Raw genomic sequence first — 18,034 nt, forward strand, 5'->3', positions numbered from 1 at the left:
TTACAATCAGGGGAGGTAATCAGATATAAAATAACTCTGGAACCTATGATTGGATCTGATTTGTCATGGAATCCAAGATTTATTGTTGTTGAAGATATTTTGGAAGTTTGTATCAAATAAAACCATAAAAGAAGTATCTATATGGCTGCAAAAGCCAAAATAGCCAATTTTGGACCTTTAAGGGGCCATAACTCTGGAACCCATGATGGAATCTGGCCAGTTGAAGAAAGGAAGCAAGATCTTGTGGTGATACAAGTTGTGTGCAAGTTTGGTTAAAATCAAATCATAAATGAAGCTGCTATTGTGCAGACAAGGTCAAAATAACTAATTCTGGCCCTTTCAGGGGCCATCACTCTGGAACCCATAATGGAATCTCGCCAGTTCAAGAAAGGAACCAAGATCTTATGGTGATACAAGTTTTGTGCAAGTTTGGTTAAAATAAAATCATAAATGAAGCTGCTATTGTGCAGACAAGGTCAAAATAGCTAATTCTGGCCCTTTGAGGGGCCATAACTCTGGAACCCATAATGGAATCTCGCCAGTTCAAGAAAGTAACCAAGATCTTATGATGATACAAGTTGTGTACCAGCTTGGTAAAAATCAAATCATAAATAAAGCTGCTATTGGGCAGACAAGGTCAAAATAGCTAATTTTGGCCCTTGCAGGGGCCATCACTCTGGAACCCATAATGGGATCTGGCCAGTTCAAGAAAGGAACCAAGATCTTATGGTGATACAAGTTATGTGCCAGTTTTGTAAAAATCAAATCATAAATAAAGCTGCTATTGTGCAGACAAGGTCAAAATAGCTAATTTTGGCCCTTTCAGGGGCCATCACTCTGGAACCCATAATGGGATCTGGCCAGTTCAAGAAAGGAACCGTGATCTTATGGTGATACAAGTTGTGTGCAAGTTTGATTAAAATAAAATCATAAATGCAACCACTATCGTGCAGACATGAAATTGTTGACGCACTAACGGACGGACGGACGACGGACGAAGGGTGATCACAAAAGCTCACCTTGTCACTATGTGACAGGTGAGCTAAAAAGCAATGTCATAGTGAACATGGGACTATAAATAGGACAGGCCAAAAGTGTTTTACTAACACATTTTGTTGAACCTTTAGCCTGCTGGCGGCGCGTGAATTTGCCTTTGCGACCAGTGCAGACCAAGATCAGCCTGCACATCCGTGCCTGCACTGTTCGCTATTCAGTCAATAAATTCATTGAACACCCCTTTGAATAATAAATAGTTTTGCCCAAATTGAATGATGGACCAGTCCATTTTAGAAACTTAGCAGGGTAAAGGTTAACCCTTAACCTGCTAATTTCTATAATGTACTTGTCCATCTTTTAATTTGGACAGTACCATTAACTGTTAAAAGGGGTGCTAACCAAAACGATACTGACTCAATGGCGAACAGTGCAGATCATGATCTGACTGCATTGATGTGCAGGCTGGTCATGATCTACACTGGTTGCAATGGCAGAATCAGTCCTGTTTAGCATGATAATGGTTAAAACATAAAATGGAAGAAAAAGGTAAAAAAAGACAAGAAGAGTTATTTAAAAGCTGTTTAGAAATACACATGCTCTTGAAAAGGTAACACCAGGCACAGATATAATGATCTGTAAGGGTGTACAGTTTATAGTTCTGGTTTTGCACAAATTATATACTACATTTCCTTAAAGGGAATACCTATAGTTTTTTATGCGCATCTTTCTGCGCAGCCGACACTTTCTATGGAAAACTGAAGTGAAGTCAACATTTGTTGAAATATGTGACAGACAATCTTAAATATGAGGTATCTTGAATGAAATAACATTTTTGGTAAGTTTTATCAGTAATAAAAAGTTGATACTGGTTTATGTTGTATTGACAAGTATCATGCCTGACAGGTATCTTGCCATTTTTTTGGTTGTGTTGTCACATCGCATTTTAGCACAAAGACAGTGTTGTTCATATAATGTAAGACAATTGACTTAGTACTGATAAGGCAATATCACCTTTCAGATTATTTAGTATTCAATTATAGAAAGAATTAGAAATTTTTAAACCTTTTTTTTAACTTCTAGCAGATATACATGTAATCAATTTTGTCAGGTTCGCGCCATTTTCGTCTGAACGGGTGTTGTATTCAAGCAGTCTTAACATAAAATTTAGCCTGGTGACCCATATATTTTTAGCCATTTTTATGCTCACAATACAATTATTTATATACAAGAAAAGCAGGAAAAAATTCTATGAAACAGTTTTTTCAAAATTAAAAAAAAATATTCTTCACTATGGGTATTTTTCATTGAAAAAAGCTCACAAAAGTGAATATGAAACAAGACTTTTTTTCCATTTGTACCCATTATTGTAAGGATCTAGTATTACAAATATGACTATGATATCAAATAAGCACACGATAAAATCTGTAAAAAGAATAAACCTTATTGTGCCGTCTTGATGTATATTTTGGTCGGTATTTATAAAAAAGCAGGAAATTATGAAAATGTTAAAAAATCGCTGGCAGTTTCAGCAACAGTGGGTGTGTTCAAAGAAATTTTTCACAAAAACAAGCCTGGTGACCTATTTTTTTTATTTGTTTATTCTTTTCAGCACAAATTTTCCTGTCATATATGTGAATTTGAAAAAATTCTATGAAAGGAAAAAAACTACAGGAATTCTCTTTAAGGTATTCAAAACTTGTATTTATGTCCTCTCCCCAACCCTCGACCACAACTTAAAGATTTGGATATATTGATTATTCATGTCTGTTTGTTGGCCATGACCACTGGATTTAGATCAATAACTTGAGAACACTTGGGCTTAGAGCACGCTGGTCTGGATCCATGCTGGCCGCAAAGGCACTATGTTGGTTTCTCATGGTGCAGCTCATTTCAACAGACCAAAGTGTTAGTGTGGTTAAGTATTTCCCTTCCTTTCCTGTATTTGTGTATTATCCAGATCATTGTTTGTCTAGTGGCTAGTTTACTACCTGCTTTACCTTTGTTACAGGAATGTTCCAGCTTCACAAGTACTGCTCACTTCATCTTAAATAACTCCAGCATCCAGGCTAACTTGAGCAAATAATTTGGTTTTCTGTACTCTATTATTTTGCTAATTCCACTAAGGATACAGTGTTTTACTGCAGTACATTTTAAGTATCCACCTTATTTCAAATCAGCTTTGCTGTCACAATTACTTAATTAAATAATTAAAAAAAAACACCTTTCAAATTTTAATACATTTATTTGCATTAATGCTCATACTTATAAAGCGTTAACATTATACTCAAAGGTGAAATAACAGCACAGATAACATGTATAACATAATAGCCATGAATCCTGATACATTCAAGAATGGGACTAACACTATAGCCATGAATCCTGATACATTCAAGAATGGGACTAACACTATAGCCATGAATCCTGATACATTCAAGAATGGGACTAACACTAGCCATGAATCCTGATACATTCAAGAATGGGACTAACACTAGCCATGAATCCTGATACGTTCAAGAATGGGACTAACACTATAGCCATGAATCCTGATACATTCAAGAATGGTACTAACACTATAGCCATGAATCCTGATACAAGAATGGGACTAACACTAGCCATGAATCCTGATACATTCAAGAATGGGACTAACACTATAGCCATGAATCCTGATACAAGAATGGGACTAACACTAGCCATGAATCCTGATACATTCAAGAATGGGACTAACACTATAGCCATGAATCCTGATACATTCAAGAATGGGACTAACACTTGGTAAAGCGTAATGAAAACATAAACATTACAGCATCAATGAAATGATACAACTATCCAATGATAATTGTATGACAAGCAGTGTGCAGTATTTAAGGGAAGGGAATGGTAATGAAAATCTGCAATTTCTGTTCAACTACATATTCTCTATGCAACTTTTGCATTTTCTGGCTGGTACTGAAAGACACATCCTCGTAAATACATGCTGACACAAACAACAACAAGAGGGTCATGATGACCCTGGATCGCTCACCTGAGTAACATGAGCTACATGTTTCAAATGTCAAACTGATGATAAAATATTAAGAAAGTCACATTCATGGTCAATGAAATTCAGTTTTACGATTTGTGTGCAAAACTGTGTATGTCATCAAAATTTCAAGGCTGTATCTTAAACAAGAGGACCATGATGGTCCTGAATCGCTCACCTCTTCCCACATGACCCAGTTTTGAGTATGACGTCGTTTTTTCTATTATTTGACATAGTGACCTAGTTTTTCAGCTCATGTTACCCAGTTTTGAACTTGACCTAGATATTATCAAGATAAAAATTCTGACCAATTTTCATGAAGATCCATTGAAAAATATGGTCTCTAGAGAGGTCACAAGGTTTTTCTATTATTTGACCTATTGACCTAGTTTTCGAAGGTACGTGACCCTGTTTTGACCTTTATCTAGATATCATCAAGATGAACATTCTCACTAATTTTCATGAAGATCTCATGAAAAACATGGCCTCTAGAGAGGTCACAATGTTTTTCTATCTTTATACCTACTGGCCTAGTTTTTGACCGCACATGACCCAGTTTCGAAACTGACCTAGATATCATCAAGGTGAACATTCAGATCAATTTTCATGAAGATCCATTGAAAAATATGGCCTCTAGAGAGGTCAAAATATTTTAATAATTTTAGACCTACTGACCTAGTTTTTGACCGCAGTTGACCCAGTTTCAAACCTGACCTAGATATCATCAAGATGAACATTCAGACCAACTTTCATACAGATCCCATGAAAAGTATGGCCTCTAGAGAGGTCACAAGGTTTTTTTATTATTTGACCTACTGACCTAGTTTTTTAAGGCACGTGACCCAGTTTCAAACTTGATCTAGATATCATCAAGGTGAACATTCTGACCAATTTTTATGGAGATCCATTCACAAGTATGGCCTCTAGAGGGGTCACAAGGTTTTTCTATTTTTAGACCTACTGACCTAGTTTTTGACCGCACATGACCCTGTTTCGAACTTGACCTAGATATCATCAAGATGAACATTCAGACCAATTTTCATACAGATCCCATGAAAAATATGGCCTTTAGAGAGGTCACAAAGTTTTTCCATTATCTGACCTACTGACCTAGTTTTTGACGGCACGTGACCCACTTTCAAACTTGACCTAGATATCAAGACGAACATTCAGACCAACTTTCATACAGATCCCATGAAAAATATGGCCTCTAGAGAGGTCACAAGTTTTTCTATTATTTGACCTACTGACCTAGTTTTTGTAGGCACGTGACCCACTTTCGAACTTGACCTAGATATCATCAAGGTGAACATTCTGACGAATTTTCATGAAGATCTCATGAAATATATGGCCTCTAGAGAGGTCACAAACTTTTTCTATTTTTAGACCTACTGACCTAGTTTTTGACCGGACGTGACCCAGTTTCAAACTTGACCTAGATATCATCAAGATGAACATTCAGACCAACTTTCATACAGATCCCATGAAAAATATGGCCTTTAGAGAGGTCACAAGGTTTTTCTATTATTTGACCTACTGACCTAGTTTTTGATGGCACGTGACCCAGTTTCGAACTTGATCTAGATATCATCATGGTGAATGTTCTGATCAATTTTCATGAAGATCCCATGAAAAATATGGCCTCTAGAGAGGTCACAAGGTTTTTCTATTTTTAGACCTACTGACCTAGTTTTTGATGGCACGTGATCCAGTTTCGAACTTGACCTAGATATCATCAAGGTGAATGTTCTGACCAATTTTCATGAAGATCTTGTGAAATATATGGCCTCTAGAGAGGTCACAAGGTTTTTCTATTTTTAGACCTACTGACCTAGTTTTTTAAGGCACGTGACCCAGTTTCGAACTTGACCTAGATATCATCAAAGTGAACATTCTGAGCAATTTTCATGAAGATGTTGTGAAATATATGGCCTCTAGAGAGGTCACAAGGTTTTTCTATTTTTAGACCTACTGACCTAGTTTTTGATGGCACGTGACCCAGTTTCGAACTTGACCTAGATATCATCAAGATGAACATTCTGACCAATTTTCATAAAGATCCCATGAAAAATGTGACCTCTTGAGTGGTCACAAGCAAAAGTTTACGGACGGACGCACGCACGGACGGACGGACGACGGACACCGCGCGATCACAAAAGCTCACCTTGTCACTTTGTGACAGGTGAGCTAAAAACAAGAAAGTAGGTCAGTAGGTCAAGGTCACAGTCAAGTGACATCATATTACTTGGGGTCATCAGGTAATTATAATTAAACAGTCTTGGAAATAGGATCAGATGATTTTTTAAGTATTTTTCCTATATAACTCGCATAATAACTAAGTGACCCCACGGCGGGGCCTCTTTTAACCCCAGGGGCATAATTTGAATAATTTTGGTAGAGGACTACTAGACAATGCATAATACCAAATATCAAAAGCCTAGGTCGTATGGTTTCAGACAAGAAGATTTTTAAAGCTTTTTTTCTATATAAGTCTATATAAAACTTGGGACCCCCAGGACAGGGCCTCTTTTCACCCAAGGGGTACAATTTCAATAATTTTGGTTGAGGAATATAAGACAGTGCTACAAAACAAATATCAAAGGTCTAAGTATTGTGGGTTCAGACAAGATTTTTAAACTTTTTTTCCTATATAAGTCTATGTAAAACTTGGGACCCCTGGGGCAGGGCCACATTTGACCCTAGGGGGATAATTTGAACAATCTTGGTAGAGGACCACTAGATGATGCTACATACCAAATATCAAAGCCCTAGGCCGTGTGGTTTTGTAAACCATGTGACCCCCGGGGCGGGGGCATATTTGACCCTAGGGGGATAATTTGAACAATTTTAGTAGAGGACCACTAGATGATGCTTCACACCAGATATCAAAGCCCTAGGCCCTGTGGTTTTGGACAAGAAGATTTTTAAAGTTTTTCCTTTCGGTTGCTGTGGCAACCAGAGTTCTGCATGGAATTCAATTCTTTGAACAATTTTGAAAGGGGGCCACCCAAGGATCATTTCTGTGAAGTTTGGTGTAATTCTGCCCAGTGGTTTTCAAGAAGATTTTTTTAGAAATTTTGACGCACCGCACGACGGACATCAAGCGGTCAAAATAGCTCACCTTGTAACTTCGTGACAGGTGAGCTAAAAATATGTAATTGCATGGCGATTGTTGACTGCCAATACAGGTCCACTACCTCAAGACAAAATGAAGGGTTGAAATTTCAAAGCGAATACAAGTTCACCTAAAAAAACATACATAAAGTGAGAAGAATTTGCTACACATTTTCCAATAATTTCAATTGAGTTCCTCTCTACATGAGAATCTACATAAAAATTATTTGAAAATTTCAGATTTAAATTTCGCCAGTAAATTTTGAATACATATACTTATAATGTGTAAATATTGCAATATTCTGGATTTTGACAACTAAGAAGCTTAATAAAACAAAGTGCAATTTTTAGAAAACAAAATTTCTTAAGTAAACAGAATATGGCTTTTGAGAAAACATTTAAACATATAATATAGGACAGCAAACTACCTGTAGAAAAGATAGGACTACATAATCAAAGCTCAAGATGGGACTGAAATAAACAGAAATGCCATTTTCATACGAAGGTTAGTATGCTACACAATAATAATATATCACTCAGTAATTGCACAATATTCATATAACAGCTACAAATCATTTCTTCAAAAATTAACATGTCCAATTTTTGATCAAACTTTCAAGTTAGAGAAAATTCTAAATGCAGTGCTAAAAAATTCACTAGAAATATAAAAAACTTTAAAAAAAAAACAATGCTTGCTAACTAATATACCGGTAACAGTTATAAGATTCAGAATTACATTGCACAAGTATTTTATCATGACGTCAAGCATTGTACTGAATTTCGACACTTTAAACCTATTAGACTACCAATTTATCAAAAAGTACTATTTGTACATGTACCAACAATTTTTGTTAATATAAACTTACTGCCTCTCAAATTACTGAAATGTGACTCTAATTGTTTAGTCAGATAAAAGATTATCATATTACTTAAACATGACATTGAAGGTAACTTTAGTACTGTTTTTCCAAATTGTACCCTGTCCACACTTGCTGCAAAAAAATGAAAATATTAATAAATACAGCAACACCATATAGAACACACACTACAGAAAAAAGCTTTACTTTACAGTCCAATTTCACTTGTATATAATAATCTCCTGATAAAGTTCACTGCCTTTTTTCGCATGTACACAATTACCAGCCAAATCAATGTCCACAAATTTTTTTTTCCTGTTAACTTACATACATTTCCAACTTCTACAAAATAGTCCAATTTATATAAGACTTGTGATATCTATTTCTTGAATGATATATTGTTAATACCTTAAACAAAGTACTACAAAATACCATTAACACCTCATTGTTATGCTTTGCATAAAAGTGTTGCAAGCATGCAAACTTGGTAAAAGATTTTTTTATTATTTTTTTCCTTCGATTTAAGAAGGAAGAATTTGTTTCATCATAACATAGTTAACTAATATGTATTACTTTATGAGAAACAAGAGCTGTCTCCATAGGATGACACATGCCCCCGATGGCCCTTTGAATGAATAGTTATGGCCGATGTTAGAGTTTAGGACCTTTGACCTACGGACCTGGGTCTTGCGCGCGACAAGTCGTCTTACTGTGGTACACATTCATGCCCAATAATTTTAAAATCCATGCATGAATGACAAAGATATGGACCGGACACGCCCATTAATGCACTATCATGAAATATGACCTTTAACGTCTAAGTGTGACCTTGACCTTTGAGCTACGGACCTGGGTCTTGTGCGTGACACGTCATCTTACTGTGGTACACATTCATGCCAAGTTATTTGAAAATCCATCCATGGATGACAAAGATATGGACCGGACATGAATGCACTATCATGAAAAATGACCTTTAACGTCTAAGTGTGACCTTGACCTTTGAGCTACGGACCTGGGTCTTGCGCGCGACACGTCGTCTTACTGTGGTACACATTCATGCCAAGTTATTTGAAAATCCATCCATTGATGACAAAGATATGGACCGGACACGAAAATTGCGGACAGACTGACAGACCGACAGACGGTTCAAAAACTATATGCCTCCCTTCGGGGGCATAAAAATCATGAAAGTCCCATTGTGTTTACAGAAATATGGGAAAAACATTTAAGTGTATGGGAAAACTGTTTGTGAACTTTAACTTGGCAAGTTAGTGTAGCTTTGCCAGTAAAAACTTTATAAAACTTTAACCACAAAAATTCTAAGTTAAAAAGGGGTATTACTCTGTCAAATTTCAAATCAGAGTTATGGGGATTGTTTCTTCTGGTGTAGACTTTGATAGTAAATAACTATTTGAAGTTTCAAGTCAAAAGCTTTCATAGTAACAGAGATATTTGACTTTATATCAAACAATTCTAAGTTAAAAGGGGGCATAACTCTGTCTAAATTCAAATCAGAGTTATAGGGATTGTTTCTCCTAGTGTAGACTTTGATAGTTAATAACTATTTTAAGTTTCAAGAGTAACAGAGATATCTGACTTTATCAAAAAAACTTTTAATTTAAAAAAACGGCAATGCCGGGGCAAGTGCAATAGCTCTACTTTTTCTTCGAAATTTGAGCTAAAAATCATAATTATCTAACTTCACTAAGTTTCCATCAATTATTGTACAAAACAGAATGTGAAATTGTACTCCTAAATATCTGGTAAGGGTGTCAGTTGTTAGTACCCTACTTTAATGATTTTTCTCTTGGTAACTTTATGATGCTTTTGATTATATAATATCCATCCTTCTGTAGCGCTCTTAACATATTATAACACAAACCTAAAAAAAGCAAGCACCACTCCAAAAAACAACACAAAAAAACAGAAGTACATCTAAGTTCAATGGTAAATACCAACCTTACTTCATTTTAATTTTGTATTCAACCAAACTATGATCAAATTGCAGCTAGTTTTATGGTTCAAACTTTTGCAGAGTTTAATATCAAACTGAAATTAGCAGAACTATATCAAATGTTCAGCTTTATTCGAAGGGCCACTGTTGCATTATCTCAAGTATGGGCGGTTGACCTTTCATACATAAAAAAGGCTGAACTCTGGTAGGCTCAAACCAACACTGCAGAGGGACAACAGATAGCAAGTCAGCCACCATTTAACTTTGTGTTATATGATAATTTCCTGTTATATTGAATTTCTATTATATGTAAATAATGAACCATAGACATATTAAATAGCTCTACTATTTTAGCAAAATTACATAGGAATTTCTTTGCAGTATATTTGATTTTACAAAACAGACATGTTCCATTTATATCTGTGGTTGGTTGGTTTTGAACAAATCAAGGAACTTAAAAAATCTAAGACAGGACACAAAAACAACAATAATTTGATGCAAAATGTTACTGTTAGTGAACTGAATGATTATTACAAATATAATGTCTGACTAGATATCAATAATGCAGGTGAGACAGAAGGATTAAATATTAAATTAATAATCTATATACAAAAAAGGTATTGAGGTAATACAAAGGCCAAAAAAAGTGGGTTTGTTTCCTGCTACAGTGAGGATTAAAAGCTATTTCCAGCAATTACACGACAGTTTAGCATCATCAACATATACACTCACTGCAGAATATTTGTAACAAAACAAAACTATGATGTTTCAATGCCACTATGTCAACAACAAAAAAACTTTCACCTTTAAAGAACAACATCAGACAAGACTATGGAGTCAGAAACAAACCTTCTTTTTGAAGACCCTCATCACACTATTCCAGACTGATATAACTTAAAATACAAACAAGCTGATTTGAGACAAAATTCAGAGATGAAGGGGGAGGGGCGGATGGGGGTGGTGTTGAAAGGTGATGGGTGAAAATAAGAGCAAAGGGAAAGAATACAAAGTTTGTTCCAAAGTCAGAAAAAAATCAGAACCTACAACACAGAAAAAAATAATACAGCTGCTCTGAAAAGTCAAAATTAGCAAAATACGCAACAAATAAATATATATCAATACCAAATACAGGTTATAAATAATAAACATGAAGGCATTAAAATTGCAAAATGGATCAGTAAATAAAATGTCTAGTACACTGAGTAAATGTCATTAAGTGACGGTTAATAAATTCTTACATAAGAGATGGCACAATGAAATTAAATCTGTGAGCAAAAATCTGTATTTACCCTAAATCAGATAAACCATATTTTTGTGGTAAATCCAGAGGAAAGTGATGCACCTATCATCACAGTATAGAACCCAGTACTTCACTGATAAATAGTGGTTTCATTCCTTATTTTAAAAAAATCTTTAGTAACAGTAAAATGGTATTCACAAAACAGCTTTTTTGTAGAAAAAAATTCATACAGCTTATATTACTAATGATAACATGAATGGAAGTGTTATTTTATTGGGATACACGCAACCACTAAATCTACTAAAATCAGGTATTTCACAAAAATGAATGCTTTCTTTCTACATAAAGGCCAGTAAATATGAATACACTTGTATATATTATATAGAACCCATGTTTCAAAGGCATCTCCAACATCAATGGAAGACATACCATGTATATGATAATATAATAAAATTGTTTTGAACATTTGTTCTAAATCTACAGCCTAGCATACTTTAGACTGGGTAATAACCGGAATATTCATGGAGGTTTTATCTTCTGCTAATAATTTAAAACATGAACGTTAAGAAGAATTATCTCCCTATAATATACACAACTAAGTAGGAAAAATCCTTTACAAAATCAGTGTCTGTTTTGTATCAAACTGTGAAATAAAGTAGATGCCCACAGGCAATATGTCGAGCCCGCCAGCTGTCAAAAGGACTGGGAGTTGTACATGACACTCCTTGTCTCATTGAGGCAAACATGTATGCCAAATAAAAAAGAGATTGCAAAAAGTTACAATATAGGTTATTTAAAGTAACAAAAAAGGAACATAAATCTAAAAAAAAAAAAATTAAAAAATTAAAAATTTTTTTAAAAAAATTCTAAGTCCACACAAAAATCCGCACCAGTAGAGATAAGTCAAACTATACCTGAAAATTGGATGTAACATGCATGTTGTACTACAGAAAAGTGGTCTTGATTTTTCCCTACGACCAGTAATAAAAAAGTTACAAATATAAGCTATTTATAGTAACAACAAAGGGAAGTAATTCTAGGATCTTGGGCATGACACTCCGTCGCATGATGATGAACAATTGTGCCAAGTTACATCAAAATCCCTCTATGCATCAAAAAGAAATGCTCCAGACAAAGTCATTCTTGTATTTGACTTATGACCTCTAAGTGTGACCTTGACCTTAGACCTAGGGACCTGGTTCTTGCGCAAGACACTCCGTCTCATGGTGGTGAACATTTGTGCCAAGTTACATCAAAATCCCTCTATGCATGAAGAAGAAATGCTCCGTACAAAGTTGTCATTCTTGTATCCTTTGACCTCTAAGTGTGACCTTGGCCTTAGACCTAGGGACCTGGTTCTTGCGCAAGACACTCCGTCTCATGATGGTGAACAATTGTGCCAAGTTACATCAAAATCCCTTCATGCATGAAGAAGAAATGCTCCGGACAAAGTGATTTTTGAATTTGACCTTTGACCTGTAAGTGACCTTGACCTTTGAGAAAGGAACCTGGGGTTTGCGCATGACACTCTGTCTCACTGAGGTTAACATTCATACCAAATATTACCAAGATTGCTCCATGCATGTCAAAGTTATGGTCCGGACAAACAAATCCGGACGGATGCACGCACGCACATACACCGAACAGACATTTGGACTATGTCTTCGCTTCCGCAAGCGGGCTCGACAAAAAAGATGTGAATACTACCCATTCTACAGCAGGTTGCATCATTATTAACAAAATGATTTTCATCTTCTAAGTTTTGTAACACAGCTAAACTATTTTAAAGCTATTTTTGACCCAAAATTTAAGTACACAATGTTACCCTGTATTATGCATAAAGTTGTTCAGACCTCTTCAAATAAATTACATGATTTTAGTCTATGACTCTAATTGTAAAACATTAATAAAAGCTAGAAATGCAGCTGCCAGAAACAAATCTTATGTCTTATATAAAATAACTGTCTTGTCAGCAAAATGGGTGCTTTTTTTCACAAATTAACTAAGGGACATGCTATTTGGAATAAGTTCCTTTCTATCCATACATCTACACATACTGAGTGACTATCTATACAGGAATATCCATTGTGAGGTATATTTAAATGAAATAATAAATGTAAACATGTATATAGATGGCATTTTATAAGGGAACTAGGCAATATTCTTATCATCAAAGTAAAGTAAAACATAACCATAAATATATTATGCTTCCAGGTTTTAAATGACCCTGATCATGTCTTTAACAAAAAACTCATTATAAAGTACAGCAAAACCCGTGATCTCAGACCAGAAATGAACAGAAATCACTTGACTGTGTGATCTGAGACCACCTACAGTGACCACATTTTGACTCTCCCTTCCAAACAAATTTATTTTCCAACATGCGTGACTGCAGTCAATAAAGACTGCCCTGGGGAAATGAAAAAAGCGGTTTTTGGTGACAGTCTACACGAAAGCATTTACATTATAAATGGATAAAAGGGAAGAGAAAATACTGGCCTTATACACAGGTTTTATACAGGTGATTTTTATTCAGGAGTGGTCTATAGCACAGGTCTGACTGTTTATACATTTAAGAGGCTGGACAATCATAACACAATAAATAAACCAATACAATGTTAACATCACATTAATTTTAACAGGCACAAAACAGAAACCGGTTAACAGTAAGTGAATTATCAAAAGTTTAACACACCAACTGGTTATTATCATCCTTGTTGCAAAACAAAAATTGCAACATTTTAACAAACAATACAGCAAGCTTGCAACAGTTTACTACACAATATATAATTTGTGATAGAAAAGATTAGCACACATCAAACTACCCGCATTTAAATTTGATCACCAGGATAACAGCACAGACAATTTACAGTTATAACAAGATACATCTTAAGGACGGCCCTGAATTTATAGAAAAGCACACAAAACAATACAAACTGACTTTGAAAACATCACAATATGATTAAATAACTGAAAAATTCCTTTAATTGGTTTAGAAACCTTATGTACCTTTTTTCCTTTTTTAAAATACAGAGTTAAACAGGATTCTGTTTCAAGCATTTATATTTTTTTCATAGTTAAACAAGTTCTCAATCACTCCGCCTTAAAGTATTATATTCCCTAACACATGATTTCTTGATGCATTACATATTAAAAGGTTATCTTGAATCTTATTGAAATTTGGAGATACTGAGAAGAAAAAAAATTATCAATTAAGGTAGATAACTCTCTAAACCCTATTATACCAGTTAATGTTGGGTTAGCTTCAGGACCTCAGACATGAACATAAAAAGCTAGAACTAACAATAATTTTAAAACTAGAGCTGTCCGTAAGACAGCCAAGCTCGACTATTCGAAATATTGTCACAGAAGCAGGAAATTATTACCCAAAATGTTAAATATCAAAAGAGTTTTAAGTTCGAAAGGGGACATAATTTGACCAAAATACATGTCAGAGTTATGGGACTTGATGCTAGCAACTAGTTTTATAACCCCGAAGAAACATGTTAGGTTTCAATTCAATATCTGCATTAGTTTTGGAGATAGTAACTTGCATGTAAACTTTAACCAGAATTTTCTAAGTCCAAAAGGGGGCATAAGTTGTTCAAAATACATGTTAAGAGTTATGGAACTTGACCTAGTGAGGCTGGTAATTGACCTAGAAAAGGAATAAATAAGATTCAAAGCTATATGCCTTTTGGTAATAGCTGTATGTACTTGCACGCAAAACTTTAACCAGAATTTTCTAAGTCCAAAAGGGGGCATAATTTGCCCAAAATGAAGGTCAGAGTTATGGGACTTGGTGCTATAAACTAGTTTTATAACCCCGAAGACACATGTAAAGTTTCAATTCAATATCTGCATTAGTTTTGGAGATAGTAACTTTCATGTAAAACTTTAACCAGGATTTTCTAAGTCCAAAAGGGGGCATAATTTGCCCAAAATACATGTCAGAGTTATGGGACTTGACCCAGTGAGGTAGGTAATTGATGTAAAAAAAGAAAAAATAAGTTTCAAATCTATATGCCTTTTGGTAATAGCTGTATGTACTTGCACGCAAAACTTTAACCAGAATTTTCTAAGTCCAAAAGGGGGCATAATTTGACCAAAATGAAGGTCAGAGTTACGGGACTTGGTGCTATCAACTAGTTTTATAACCCCGAAGACACATGTGAAGTTTCAATTCAATATCTGCATTAGTTTTGGAGATAGTAACTTGCATGTAAAACTTTAACCAAAATTTTCAAAAGTCCAAAAGGGGGCATAATTTGCTCAAAATACATGTTAGAGTTATGGAACTTGACCCAGTGAGGTTGGTAATTGACCTAGAAAAAGAATAAATAAGTTTCAAAGCTATATGCCTTTAAATGATAGCTGTATGTACTTGCATGCAAAAACTTAACCAAGGTGTGACGCCGACGCCGACGCCAGGGTGAGTAGAATAGCTAGACTATTCTTCAAATAGTCGATCTAAAAATCATCATTAGCATAAATCCATTAAATTTTTCATGTCTGAAAACTTCATCCGGTTCTAATGTAATGCTTAAAAGCAAGTGGTAACATTAAAACGTTTACGTAGCTTTATGCATTCATATTTTTTTAACTTGTTCATCAAATGCCCAATTTTAAGATGAAATCCAGTGGAAAAAAAGCTGGAATGTCTGAAAACCCGCATTTTAATGACAATACAAAATAGTTTATCTGGAATGACTAATTAAAAGGGGTTGATTATTATTATATTCAGATAATATTAAGCATGATACTGTATGGCTTTTATGTTTACACAATACTGAAGTGAAGTTACAGTATAATAGATCATTTTTGAAGCTGATAATGACTGAAATTCAATATAAAATCACAGGAATGTCATAATTAATACTGTTACAAAAACTAAAACCAAGGAATGTATTCAATTAAACAAGATAGCATGTGTATATCCATTACAAAAGCATGCAGAGATTCTTCAAAAATTAGTATACAACTCTCGTTATAATGAAATGCTTAGGCATGAGAATAAACTTCAGCTATGTAAGCTATTAAATGCATTACAAATATACCAACTATTAGATGTACCATATGAAATTACAATATATCATTCAACATTTTTACAAAGACACTAATCTTTGGTACAAAAGTCATTATCAGGATGGTAAAAGCAGCATGTAGCCACCAATGTCAATCTTTAAAACCCAAAATGATCTATTGTTCTGAGGATACATCTACTAACGCCCTTTCTGAGAGTGGAAGTTGGACTGTATCTGCAACTTGTATACACTACCTTTTATGTTATAAGTAGTTTAACATTGAAAATCTGTTTGATTTACTGTCATTTTGTTCTCCCTCTGCAAGTAATCATTTGATTTTATAGCTTTAATTTCGTTTTTCAAACAAAAATACTAAAGTACACATAGAAGTATCAACAGAAAGAAAGCGTAAGCACTAGCAAACCATTTATATAAATTATAAATTTGGCAGTGTGTCTTCCTGATAACATTTAATCTTCTGATCTATAACAAACCCATATTTTTGTTTAAGCTTACATCAACTAAAAAAAAAAAATACAAGGCAGATAGGCAGTACTGTTCTGCAAAATTTACCAACTTTTCTATTTAATAACATAAACAATTCCATGACTATCAAATAATAGATTCTTCATGTAGCTGAAACTATTAAAAATTCTACCATTTCTGTAATTTCTGTTTATAGTTTTGGTGTTAAATTTGGTGTTTATGATAATATTTGGGTGTTTACAGTTTCACATCTGATGTTTACAGTTACAAATTTGGTGTTTACAGTAACATATTTTGATTTCTCTGGTTTCCTCCTTCTATACTTTGGACTACTTCATACTTGTTTAATTGCTGCAACAATTACTTGGTTCATCTGTCATACATACTTGACAGAACCTTTCATTAGCCTGGTCCAATATCTGACCCAAACAAAACATTGACTGTAAATATGTAACAAGTTATTGTGAGTCTTTTGTTGCTTCAGTACAACTGTATTTTACATATTTAATATTGTAATACTCCTTTTCATTATAGTCTTAGGTCTTTACATATTAAAGCCTACAAGCTTATCTAGATAACAATCAGACAGCCTATTATCACCATGGAAACAAATTGTAGAATCATAACATATACAACAGCTACTGGCCAGTATCTTTCTCTATCCAAGCTACAATCTTTCCCTCCCAACCAGGAATTATACTTTCTTCATTGGAAATCTGAAACATAACAAAAACAGGAACATTCGGTATGCAAAAAAAAAATGGTTATTTATATTTTGAAAGAACTGTAAGAACTTACTGGTTATAGGTGTAGATCAGACTATTCCACTTGAGGGAAACTGTTAATCCCAAGTAATTGAGAACTGAATATTGATCCATACCTATAACAACTGACAGATTTTTCTTCTTGGATAAAATATTCTACCATGACAGAAGAAATGAAACAAATGACACTTTTTATTTAATAACCTTTTTCTTACAGAAGCTCATGACTTTGTGCATTTGTTCATAATTGAGGGACAAGCTTTTGCAACCAGTGTGGATCATGATCAGCCTGCACATCATGATCTGCACTGTTCATCATTCAGTCAGTATCTTTAGTAAGCACCCCTTTTAACAGTTAATGGTGCTGTCCAAATTGAAAGATGGAGAAGTTGATTATAGAAATATAGCAGGGTGAGGGTTAGATTAAGATTTCTCTGACACTGTAACACAATGTCTGAGACTTTAACATCATTTCAAACAGAGAAGGCTTTCAGAGAGGACATCATTTTCAGGATTACTCTGTAGTGATAGTAAACAAAAACTTACACACATCCATACACTTTAGCATATGAAAGAACAG

At 34.5% G+C, this 18,034-nt stretch overlaps 1 protein-coding gene across 4 annotated transcripts in view; it reads right to left on the reverse strand.

The window, feature by feature from the left end:
* Positions 1–3,218: 3,218 nt before the first annotated feature.
* Positions 3,219–18,034, reverse strand: part of LOC123561364 (dixin-like) — a 48,608-nt gene continuing 33,792 nt past the window's right edge. For all 4 annotated transcript variants that reach the window (XM_045353673.2, XM_045353671.2, XM_053553264.1 and 1 more), the window contains one exon: positions 3,219–17,406. In XM_045353673.2, coding sequence (XP_045209608.2) covers positions 17,329–17,406 — 78 coding nt within the window. In that variant the 3' untranslated portion in view covers positions 3,219–17,328. The remainder of the gene's footprint in view (positions 17,407–18,034) is intronic.

The sequence above is a fragment of the Mercenaria mercenaria genome, chromosome 10 (assembly GCF_021730395.1).
Source record: "Mercenaria mercenaria strain notata chromosome 10, MADL_Memer_1, whole genome shotgun sequence".
Taxonomy (NCBI): Eukaryota; Metazoa; Mollusca; class Bivalvia; order Venerida; family Veneridae; genus Mercenaria; species Mercenaria mercenaria.